The sequence below is a fragment of the Gossypium raimondii genome, chromosome 11, assembly GCF_025698545.1.
Source record: "Gossypium raimondii isolate GPD5lz chromosome 11, ASM2569854v1, whole genome shotgun sequence".
NCBI lineage: Eukaryota > Viridiplantae > Streptophyta > Magnoliopsida > Malvales > Malvaceae > Gossypium > Gossypium raimondii.
In genome coordinates this window covers 10725432-10737889 of record NC_068575.1, presented here as the reverse complement: position 1 = coordinate 10737889, position 12458 = coordinate 10725432, and the positions used below count along the sequence as shown (strand labels likewise).

Sequence of the window (12458 nt, the reverse complement as noted above, 5' to 3'; positions counted from 1 at the left end):
CTTCCAACTCCACTTCTTTTTCATTATAACAAGAGTTGATGAAAAAAGCGAATGGGCGCATTCTAATAATACATGACATAGATGCATATAGAGGGAACAAAATGATGAAAGATACAATCTTCATCCCTACCATCCCCAATGGTGCATGCAAAGTCCATTTGATTTTTTGTAGTACATGCATCCGTCGCCTTCTTGCAGGAAATTTGGAGGAAGTGTTGGCAAACTAATCTAGTTTCTTTTTTACCACAACATGCCCAATCACCACTCCAAATAGGAATTCACATCCATAACCCAACAACACTACTTTCCAGTCCAATCCAAACTCTTCCGAAGAAGTCGAAGATGGAGGTGGCAGGCTTCCAGAATTGCTGCTACATTCTTTTAGCAAGGGTTTTCCGCACAACCCAAGATTTCCATCAAAGGAGCTACTTTGAAAAGTCTCAAATTGGCCGCCTCCTGGTATGAGCCCTGTGAGACGATTATGAGAGACGTTGAGGATTGAAAGGAAAGTGAGTTGAATACTCAACTCCATTGGAATTCTTCCCACTACCTTATTTTGAGAAAGATCCGAAGATTCAAGATTTGTAAGCTTCGCTATGGCTACTGGGATTCCTCCAACGAGATTGTTATTCGAAAAGTTGAGCAAGTGAAGCATTTTGAGCTTTCCAATCGATTCTGGAATTTCTCCATCAAATCTGTTGCCCGAGAAATCAATTGCTGTAAGAGTTCGAATGATCTTTGGGTAGTTCATCTCCATGCCTTCGTGTGTAATCGTCATGGAGTAATCATAATCCCTGGGAACATGCATAATATTTATCCTCATGTCTAAACTTTCAAGCCTGTATATAGGAGGCGAGTTTTTTCCATCTAGATTTTTCATGCTAATCCATCTTTCAAAGTAACCCCAAGACAATGTTCCATTGAATCTGTTGTGAGAAAGATCGAATGATTCGCAACTTGGGAAAGACAATAACAGTCAAATTAGGATTCTCCATCCTACCATAAAATGCATTAGAAGATAAACTAAGAATATTCAATTCTGGAAGAGACCCTAACCAAGAAGGGAATGCATCTCTAATCTGATTGTTTCCAAGATCAAGATATTCCAACATTTTATACTCCATCAGCGATTTTGGAATCTTCTCTTGCAATTTGTTTTTGCTTAAATCTATCACTTTTAATCTGTTTCCACTTTCCCAAGCATTTGGAATGGGACCCTCTAACTGGTTGGACCGCACCTTTAGTACTAATAAAGACTTGTTGAAGTTGCTCAGATACTGGGATCCCACCACTCATGTTATTGTAGGAAAAGTCAAGAATGGAAAGAAAGTTGAGATTGCACAACAACTGTGGGATCTCTCCCTTGAGAAAATTGTTGGAGATGCAATAGAAAACTGTAGACAAGGGTGGAACTGGGAGAGAACCTCGGATAATGTTGGAATCAAGTTTCAGATATTGCAGTTTAGACCATGGAAGAACAAGTGGGAAGTCATCGAAATCGGTGAGGGAGTTGTATGAAAGGTCTAAAAACAGCAGGGTTTCAGTGCTCACTTTGGACATCCACTGCGGTATCTGGCCCTGAATGTTGTTTAAAGAAAGATCAAGAAGCTGTAATCGATGTTGGTTGCGCAAGAAATATGGGAACTCTTTTCGATGGTAGTATCGTAATGCTATATCAACAAGCTGAGCTTGATGATGGGTGGCATTGCTATTATTTGGAGAAACTAAATAGAAATTATTCAAGGACAAACAAATATTGCATATCTATTGTCGCCACAGTAAAAAATTTTAAGTTTCTCAAGTCTCCAGATTGAGCTTTGGACTAATCCATGTAGCATGTTCCCGAGTAGATTCAAAGAGTTGGGTCAAGTTGGTAAGCTTAGAAGGAATAAAACCTGTTAGATTCTTTTTAAAAAAAATTGATTAGTCAAACTTGAAAAAGAAAAAGAAAACAAAGACAAAAATCTAACTCACCCGTAAAATTATTTTCTTGAAGAGACACAGTATCGAGTATGGTGAGATTACCCAACGTTGGCGGCACTGACCCTATGAAATAGCATTTTAAGTACAATCTTCAACTTCAACCATATACCCAAATGAAATTAATCAATAATATGGCACAAACATAAAGTTAACCTTTACTGTTAATTAATTTTTTTTTTACTTTAGTCATAATTCTTTTATCATTTTAACCACGTTTAAAATGATAAAAGAATTAATAATATGGTACAACCTTCAACTTCAACCATATACTCAAATGAAATAAATCAATAATATGGCACAAACATAAAGTTAACATTTAAATTTTAAATAATTAAATTAATATTTTTATTATAAAGTTAATTAAAATGTTAAAATTTTAATGGTATTAATGTCACAATTTATGTATTCACCGACCTTAGGTGTGTTGGCCTAATGGTCAGGGTATTCACTGCCCCAAGTGTGGCTTGAGTTTAAGTTGCGCTAGTCGCGTTGTTGTTAGGGCTTTGCCCTCCTCTTGTAATTCACCAAAAAAATTTTATATCATAATTCATTCCAACAACTAATTTTAAAACCGAAATTTGGCAATGGATTCTCTCTATGAAAGCAACAGTAAGGGGGAAAATCTCCCTAGGAATCGAAGCACCAAGAAGGTGCGGTTCAAGGACTTAGAGCCTACTTCGGATGTTGAGATGGTTGTTGAACCAACGCCGACGCCAACCTTGTCATGGAAAGATATGGTTTTGGGGAAAGGTTTTACTTAATCAAAAGGGTTGAGTGATGTTCACTCTATGATGGGGATTTCTCCCTTCTTGAAGGTGATGTTAAGAAGTCGGTCATCAATGGTATCTATGCTATTGACTTTTTGGATAGAGTTCAAAAACTCTTAGTCAAGGACATGTCTACCTCTGTGACCCTCAAGCTGTTGGGAAGGAATATTGGTGTTGTGGCTTTGCAGAATAAGGTTTATGTGTTGTAGAGACCATTTCAACCTTTTTAGCCTATGAATATAGAAAAAAACTATTTTTTAGCAAAGTTCCATAATTTTGATGATTATGAAAAGGTTTTATCACGGGGACCTTAGGTTTTCTTTGGACAGTATCTAACAGTGCAGCCATGGACAATTGATTTTAATCCTTTGAATCCACACCCTACTACTATTCTTGCTTGAATTAGATTTATAAAAATGAGGTTTTATGGGAAATTGAAGGAATGGTTGGGAAGGTGACTAAGTTGGATTTCAATATAGATAGTAGATCGAGAAGACGATACGCGCATATAACTATTTATATCAATCTAGAAAAGCCACTAATCTCACAAGTTCTAATTAATGGGAAACTCCAGCGCATTGAGTATGAATGCCTATCGGTGGTGTGTTTCTCGTGTGGACGATATGGTCATTCTAAAAAAAGTTTATGTGTAGGCTTCTATAGCATCAAACTCATCGAAAGAGAAGGATTTGGTGGCCGAAAATTCTCGCGTATTTGATGGATCGATGGCTGGAATAGACGAGTATGGCCCTTGGATGTTAGTGGAGAGAAATGCCAAACATACCCCACGTGACCAAAGCAACTTTGAAAAGTTTGGAAATGAAGAGAAATCTAAGGGCTCGAGATATAATCCCATAAATCCTATCATTTTTGATGAGATGGGGTGTAATTTGGGGAAGGATGATGATTTGATAATATTAAAAAGAAACGAAAAAGAAATAATGAAGGTTGATTCAAGGAAGATTCCATTGGGGGGAAATCAGTTGTTGGGCCTTGTAATAGGAATTGTGATTAATGGTAATAATTCTAATCAACGTGAACGGCCCAAGTCCATTATCACTAATAATGGCCTGAATTGTTTGGATAGGCAAAGTGATGGGCAGAACGTTGGATCGAATGGCTCTTTGGGGACTAATGGGGTTTTGAATGATCCATTGGAATGTGGTAATACTTGTGGCTCCTTGGGTTCTAATGGGAAAATCTAAAAGTTTTTAGGTTTGGAGGAGTTGGGTTCTGCTGTTTTTTTCTAATACTCTTGTCGGGCAGTTGGTGATGTTGGAGATAAGGTGACCTCTATTCATTTCAACCCCGCATTTGAAGACTTGTTGATAATGTCTGTAGTCATGAATGAAGGGGTTCTTGACACAAAAAATACGCAATAGTCACTTTCTAAGAAAATTCAAATTTGAACTTGGTTAGAATAACTACTGATAATGTAGCAAACAATATTAGAAACTCAACTATTCTGATTAAATGTCGGAGTAATGGAGGAAGCGCTGTTGGCTCTAAGGGAGGTTAGAAAATCAACAAATCTCTAAAAGGGTCGAGTAATTGATTTAATGCGTTGAACAACTCATGGGTTTCTCTCGTGGGGTCCATGTTGAAGGCGACATATCTCATCATTTTTGAATTGGAAAGGTATGCTATCCAAGAGATGGTGAAAAAAGGAAAAGAACGACCAGAATTTCATATCCTTGGTCGACAGTAAGTATGGTCTTTTTTCTTTTTTTTATATGAATCTATCTATTATGTCTTGGAATGTGCAGGGGTGTGCAAAATCGAAATTCCTCTAAATCTTTCGAGAATATAGTAAGGAGTACAATCCGAACATTATCAGTTTGCTTGAGCCGAGAGTTAGTGGTTTTAAAGTAGATGTTGTAATTGCAAAACTGGGGTTGAAAAAGTCCTATCGAGTGGAAGCGTTTGGTTTTCTATGAAGTATTTGGTTAGGATTAAATAAGTCCATTAATGTTGAGGTGATTGAGAGTCATCCCTAATTTATTCGGATTCGCATTTGGTCCACTTTTCAATCACAGTCGATTTTTGCTGTTTTTGTGTATTGTAGTTCTGATAGATAGAATATGAGGCTTCTCTAGAAGGATTTAAGGTTCTTTATTCCCCCAAGGCATTTTTCTTGGATGGCAATTGGGGACTTCAACGCTATTCTCTCAACAGAGGGAAAAAATGTGGTCATGTGGCAGGTCAAAGATGTTCTTTCTTTGGTGAGCTTGTGGATACAACCCAAGTTCATGATCTGGATATAGAGGTCCCCCTCTTACTTGGTATCGTGGCTCATTTTTTAAGAGGTTGGATAGGGCTCTGTGTAATGATGCTTGGTTGGATTTTTTTTCCTAATTGTTCAGTGAGGCATCTTCCAAGGATAAAATCAGATCAAAGACCTATTCTACTCATATTACAGTCGAATTTCTCTTTACTTAAAGGCATGCCATTTTAGTTCTTAGTTAGGTCGTTAGAACATTCGAATTTCTTAGAGTTTGTCTCGGATAATTGGAGGTTTTATGGGGACATGTTGGGTACTTTAAATCGTTTTACTAAACGACTTAAAGATTGGAAAAAATGTGTCTATGGCCATATTAATACTCGTAAAAGACAATTGATGCACAAGTTGTCTAATATTCAACGAGCAATGGATCTTTTCGGTTCTAATAGTTTGAAACAGAGGGAATTAGAGGATCAAGAGGAGCTGGAAGACGTCTTTTAACATGTGGAATTTCTCTGGAAGTAGAATCGAGAAGTGATTGGTTGAGTTTGGGTGATTGCAGTACTAAGTACTTTCATAGGCGTATAATTTAAATGAGGAAGTGTAATAGTATAACAGTTATGCATAGCTCCGATGGTGAATGGGTTTTTGAACCTAAAGTTTTAAAATCAGAGGCTATTGCTTTCTTTCAAAATTTGTATGGTGAGGTTCTTGGTTCTATGGAGAGTTTGCCTACAAGTGGTTTTTCGCAGCTTGAGACTAAGGATATTGAATTTCTTGGAAGACCTGCATCAAATGAAAAGATCAAGTGCGCTCTTTTTGACATGGCCCCTCTTAAAGCACCAAGCAGTGATAGTCTTCATGCCTTGTTCTTTCAGAGACACTCAGAAACCATTGGAAAGGAAATCTGTGAATGGATAAGGAAGTTTTTTATGATAGCGCTATAGATTCGGAGCTTAGCAACACTCTCATTGTTTTAATTCTAACCAATCGATCTTTATTCTGTGTTATACAAGCTGGTTATGAATGTAACCCCCAAACCCGGCCTAGACGTTATGGGCAAATCTGGCGATGTCACATAGAATAGGATTTGAAGACAAGAATGTCGAGTTAAAACTGTTACAGTTAGTTAGCTTTTATTTAATTCAGAAAAATAAGTACTAGTTTATTTGTTTTAAAAATTGTCTCTTAGCGGAAGCTTTTATAACCAATTAATTTATGGAAAATCGTTTTTATTTACGAAAACCTTAGTTTTTAGAAAAACCGTGTTTTGTTGAGTTACAGTTTTAAAAAATCCATAAAAACGGTATAAAGTCCCAAATTTAAAGCCAATCCATAGTCTAAAAGTTACATTAAAAACCCCAAATAAGTAATAAATTTTAAGCATTAACGGAAAACAGTCTAAAATTTACGTGTGGCCACCATCGAGTTCTCTTACCACTTCTTTTGAAGTTTTTCCCCGCGTCCATCTTACTACTTCTCACTATGTTTTCAATCATTTCACCAGATATTACTATATTTGAGAAGCTCTTAGTAGCACTTTCCAACATATGGTTGATGAACAAAACTTTTAAAGTGTTGATGAAAAGTATTGTGGTTTCTTTCTCTAGAAGAAGTGGCTAGACTGGTGTTGCCACCTCTCTCCACATTTGGACATTGTTTGAATCTCTCATTTTGTTTCTTCTCCATATTCTGCAACGTGATTCTGTCAAGTGTCATATCCGTCACATGACTATATTGCTTCGTAAAAGCTTGCGCCAACTCTTTCTATGAATTAATTTTTGGTACGACTCAGCTGGTTGTACCATTTGACTGTAGACCCGATCAAACTGTCTTGAAAGCAGTAAATTAACAGTTGATCATTATGGACGTATCCTATCATCCTTCGACAGAACATAGTGATGTGAGCTTCAAGAAAACTAGTCACATTATACTTTTCAAACTCTAGAGTTTTGAACTTCGAAGGGAGCACTAAATCTGGGACCAAACTCAGGTCCTTGGCATCAATTCCGCAATGATAATCAGTGTTTTCCGTTGCTCTAAATTTTTCCTTTAGCCATTTGCATCGATTCTCAAGTTGTTTTGGCAGTTCCACTCTTATTTTTTCCATTTTTGCCATATCATCTAGATCAGGGACAACGAGATTAGTTAGATTATCCCTTAGATTAGAGCTTGAACCTGTTGGGTAGTTCGTTGGTATCGATGTACTGGCCTGATATTGTTGGGGTCTGGTAGTAACGGGTACCCCTCGTGGGTACGCCTCTGGTTGGGTTTGGGCATTTATCGAGGTAAAACTTGAGGGATAGGTAGGGTCTTTATTATCATCACCCGAGTTAACCGCGATACATTTCCCTTTTTCACGTTCTCCAACCAGTAACTACGCCAATTGGCTTATCATACTCCTTTGGGATTCCAGTATCTGATCCCTCATCTCTTGTTGTACTTTCGCTAACAGTTCTTGCAGTTGCGCTTACAACTGGTCTTGCATCTCTTTTTGAATCTGTTCTAGCCTTTCTAATCTTTGATCCATTACTTTGGTTTTAGCGCGAGTGCTGTAACGATGTTCGGTTGGTTGACTCTTGTTGGTTTTCAGATTAATTGAAATAATTATGTTTAATTAGGGTCTTTTGTGAAATTTAATACATATGATGCAATGTAATGCAAATGCATGAAATAAATGCAAAAAGAGGTATTGACTCTGATTCAATTCTGTTAGAACAACTTTACTAGAAAATAAATTTCTTTACATAAAACATATTACATATACGTCTTTGCCCTAATGCTCAAAGCCTTAACCTTCCTAAGAAGCCAAGCTAACTCTTGACCGTGATCTGATTTTGATTCTTACTTCAAGCTTAGCACGTCAGCCTAAACTGCTAAGATTTGCAAATGATCAGCCACCTCCTGTATTTGAGCCACAGCTTCACTCATGATATGGTCCCTATCCCTGACTTGACCTTAAGAACGGTGGAGTTGCTCTTCCTAATGCTTATTGTTTGCTTCAAAGAGTTCAACTCGGAGTTCACAATTTTGTAATGCGGTCTTGAGCTCTTCTATTTTCCTTTTCAGCTCTTCAATCTTGTTCAAGCTCACTTTCAGCTCAAGTGTGGAGTTGCGATTACGATACTGATGAAGCTACTTTTCTAACTCTGGTACACTGACTTTTAATCTAGCCTTTTCATTTTGGCATTCCAATAGGTCTCTTTCTAGAGTATTTTCTCGAACCTAGGCATCTTTGCATTTCTTTTCCCATTGATCGGCTATATTCTTTTCTTCTTTGATCTCTTGTCGCCATTGTTCTGATGTCCTTCCCAGCCCGACAGTCGTCATTGATTAGCGCAACTTCTTGAATCTGTTTTTAAACTGTCCAGATCTTCCTCAGCCTTGTTCTTTCCTTTTCTCAGTTTATCGGCCTCTAGCTTCTGAACGTCAACATCTAGTCCTAACTGCATCTTTTCTTCTTCCAATTGCTCTATCTTCTTTTGTAGCTCCAAATTCTTCTTTTTAAAATCTTGCTTGATGATCTCTAACTCAGATGGAATCACTTGTAGGTGTTCTTCCAATTATCAAGTGGTTTCTTGATTCGACACAGAGATGTTGTCATTGACTCTTTGACCCCACCACCAACTATATTTGGGGGTCATCATCGAACTTGCAGCCAATATTTTCATTCAGCGGGTTTGATTCCAGGCGTTAGACATTTTTTGGACCTTTTTCTTGTAGTTATCACCCTTATACGAAAACTCACACTGGGCCAGCCCTTGCGTTACTAGTATGAACTGCTTCGATCTATAATGCTTCAACACGAGTAGAGGAGCATATCCAACAGCTCCCCAAATCCCAAGTAGAGGAACCTAGACGAAATCTCCAAATTGGTATAGAATCTCATCAAAGATCATTTAAGGGGCTCTCCATTCAACGTCCTCATCTTAGAGATTCTGAAGTATCGCCATCCATTTTTCTTTCGAAATATCGTATCGCCTTGGTGAGCCACTAGTTCTTTTAATGAAGAGTAGTTCTCAGAGAATACTCAATAAGAAACTTTTTCTACCCTTCAAAAGTGGCTATGAAACCATGCCAACAAGAGTTACGCACATTTGATGAATCTTCCATCACCCGCTTTTCGGCATGCATTTAAGGATTTGAATGTTTCGACCAAAATTGCAGGGACCGGCATGACCCTTTTATCAAGTCTGTCGAACAAATCAAAAAGTGCCTCATTCATGTGCCCTAGTGTTTTAGGGAAAACAACTAGCCCGTAAATGCTCAAAGCGAAAACATTGACCCATTTTTTTCATATCTGGGTGTACTAAGATCAAATCTCATAGACTATTCCAAGGGATACATTTACCATCTCCCTTTTGCTTGGTTCGGGCTGCAACCCATTGTTCACTCATCCCCGTGATGTTCATTAGTTTATTTAGGAAGGTCGAGACATTGTTGGCTCTAGAATAAACCTTGTCAGGTCAAATTTTTAGGGAACAAAGTAAGGTCGTGTATTCTTCCACAGTAGGTACCAAATCCACTTTTTCAAAAGTAAAGCAGCTGTAGGCGGGATTCTAAAATTGAGTTAGAGCTCGAAGCAAGTGCTTGTCCACTTTGATGTCGAGTAGATAGGGCAAATTACCATAATTACAATAAAATAGCTTCTTGATTTCATCATCCCATTGGACTCATATCTCTTTCAATTCTTGGAGATTATTTTAGATCATGCTGATACGAGTGAAGTCCCACAATTCTGATACGTAACCCTTCGTCAGACTATCACCTTTCTTCACTCGCATTTTCTCGGACCATATTCAGACAGCCGCATTATCTTTCACTTTATCAAAAAATCTATTCTTCATGATAAGCTCTCTATTTAGTAACTGAATGTGAATCAACACCTTTTTTATGATGAAAATGTCATGATATCACAGTCAAAGTAAAACAAAACAAGTCAGTACATTATACAAAGCTAAAGTAAGTAAGGAATAATAAAGAAATCACCTATTTGGGTGACCACTAGAGGTTTGGTGTGGTTCTACCTAGGGTAGGCTCTTAGTGCTTACTATATGTGGTTTGGTTCTAAAGTAAGGGTACCTGAACCGGCAAATTCCTCGATCCTCACCATTATAGGCTCATACGAACCGATTTGAGTTCAGGAGAATACATTTCCCTATGGCTATACGGAGATGAAAATCTCAAGAAGACATAGGTACGGATGTATCCCGAAAGCGATCCGCTATCCTATATGGAGGTGAAGACCTCACGAAGGAATAGTTTCTTACTCCCACTTAAAGGGTAAAATCGACTGATTATGCGATGCAATATGCGGAGATTAAAAGACTCGAACCAATAAGGCAAACATATCAAAATGATGCAGACCATACAAATGAAATATAACGAAAGGATCGTAAATTTAACCCAAATTATCAATTTTCGACAAAAGGACAAAAACTAATCAACTCGTGGCTTGACTCTCTTATTTTGGTTCCCAGTGAAGTTGCCAAGCTGTCGAAACCATTTTTTTTGTAAAAGGGGTCGACTTTTTATTTAAAAACAAAAAAAGAGAGTCACTACCGATCATTTTTATAAGGTGTGATCAGGTCACCTTGTAATGGTTTAATTTATTAAAACAAAAATTTTGGTCTACAAAATTCAGAAAAATGGGTTCGGGAGTCGGTTACGTACAAGGAAGGATTAGCACTCTCGTAACACATAAAATTGGTACCTAATTGATTAATTAATGTCTTAATGTCGAAAATTAAAAACTCGAAAGAACTTAAAATACAATCCCTCTTTATTAATGTTATTTTTAGTTAAAATCACTTGGATAAATCAAAACGTGCGTTTAAGACTTTCTCGTCCCGAAGTAGCAAAATATCACGTCCCATAAGTTAGGACACAACACCTTGAACCTTTGAGAATGAGTTTGCCTTTATTTTTTTTCTATTTTAAATCTTATTATTAAAAGGATATTCAGTTATTTGAGTTCAACGAGCGAATCGAAACCCCGTGAGTTAGGGTACAATTTTTCGAAGCTCTAAACACAGAATATTGACTTTATCTCCAAAAGTTTTTGAATAAATACACATGTAATGTTTAAAACTATGCATATTTATTTTATTTGGATTATAGTGTAAAGAATGAATATTTAAACACGGCTCGCGACATGATTGGAAAAATAATAGAATGATAACGCAAATAATCGAAATGACGATATATCTATAATAATGAGATAACAAATAAGCAATGGCAGTAATCAATTAAATCTAATGTTAATTAAACAATAAAATAATAATAATAATAAAAGAAAGTGGAATATGCATGATTAAAAGATAAATATGTATGACATGAAAGTACTAAAATAATAAAAGAAATAATAAAATAACAAGAACAAAAGAATAAAAATAAAAAATAATGACAATAATAATAAATAAATATGTACAAATAAAAGAATGTATACAATCTAATTTTTAAGTATATATAAAAATAAAGAAGTAATAAATAAATGAATAAATAATAAAAAAAGTTTGTAAAAGGTTGAAGTTAAATGAACAAGGATTACATTGAAATTTAAATGAAATTTGGTATAAAAATTGTAAATAATAAAAACTAAACTAATAAAACAGAATAAAAGACCAAAATGACATGCGGGAAAAAAAACAGGGATTAAATGGGAAATTATCCCAAAGCTCCAAGACACGCGTCATTCCTCGGAGGGTCAGCATATGAAGGACTAAATCGAAAACAAATTAAAATTAAGTGATAAAATAAAAAAAGAATAGGACGGTATTGAAAACCACCTAAAAAACGAAAGGACTAGGGTAGCAATTATTCCCTAGTCACAAAAACACGCGGATCCTGAGGTACTCGGGTCGGGTTTCAGAGGCCTGCCCCAAACGACGTTGCTTAGGGGGTTTATAAATATAAAAAAAACATTTAGACCTTGTTTTAAAAAAAAACAAAAAAAGCCTTCTTTTTCTCTGTTCTCTCTCTAAGGTAGACCCAGAATCTGGCTGTTGGAGTTGCCGGGCTTCGCCGTGACGACCGTCGGTCGTCGACAATTGTGCCATCGTACACGGTGGCTGAAAAAAGTCTTGTATCGCCCTTTTTACCCTTAACCCCGATTTAGGACCAAAATGCCCGAAACACCCTCCAAAACTCAGAAAAAAATAAAGAAAACCCTTTGGTTCCGTCTTCAGAGATCACAACAAAGGTAAAAAAAATAAACTTGTGCTTTTGAGTTTATATGTGTATATATGTTATATTTAAAATAAATCTACAAAAAATGACGAAATTATACCTCTGTTTAAAAACTATGGTATTTTTTTTATTTCTTTCTCTTTCGATTTGCTCTTCTTCTTTTTTTTTGTGTCTATTTCTCTGTAAAATTACAATATATTTTCGTGGCCTTTATAGCCATTGATACACTATTTCGCTTTTGGTTTATTACTGTTTCTTTGCTATCGTTTCTGTCCTCTTTTTCTTGCCTTACTTGTAGG

The 12458-nt window shown here is 36.5% G+C and overlaps 1 protein-coding gene across 1 annotated transcript; it reads right to left on the bottom strand.

The window, feature by feature from the left end:
* Positions 1 to 223: 223 nt before the first annotated feature.
* Positions 224 to 1112, bottom strand: LOC105801243 (receptor like protein 26). The gene is made up of 2 exons (XM_012632566.1): positions 904 to 1112; positions 224 to 794 (listed from the first exon to the last, which is right to left on the bottom strand). Exons 1-2 carry the CDS (start codon positions 1110 to 1112, stop codon positions 224 to 226), a joined length of 780 nt encoding a protein of 259 aa, XP_012488020.1.
* Positions 1113 to 12458: the final 11346 nt, after the last annotated feature.

What these genes read in the sequence shown, in the direction of transcription:
- LOC105801243 (XM_012632566.1), bottom strand. Translation starts at nt 1,112, where the DNA reads ATGTTGGAATATCTTGATCTTGGAAACAATCAGATTAGAGATGCATTC. An exon ending in CAATGGAACATTGTCTTGGG is followed by an intron (nt 795 to 903) that starts GTTACTTTGAAA and finishes GCATGTTCCCAG; the next exon opens with GGATTATGATTACTCCATGA.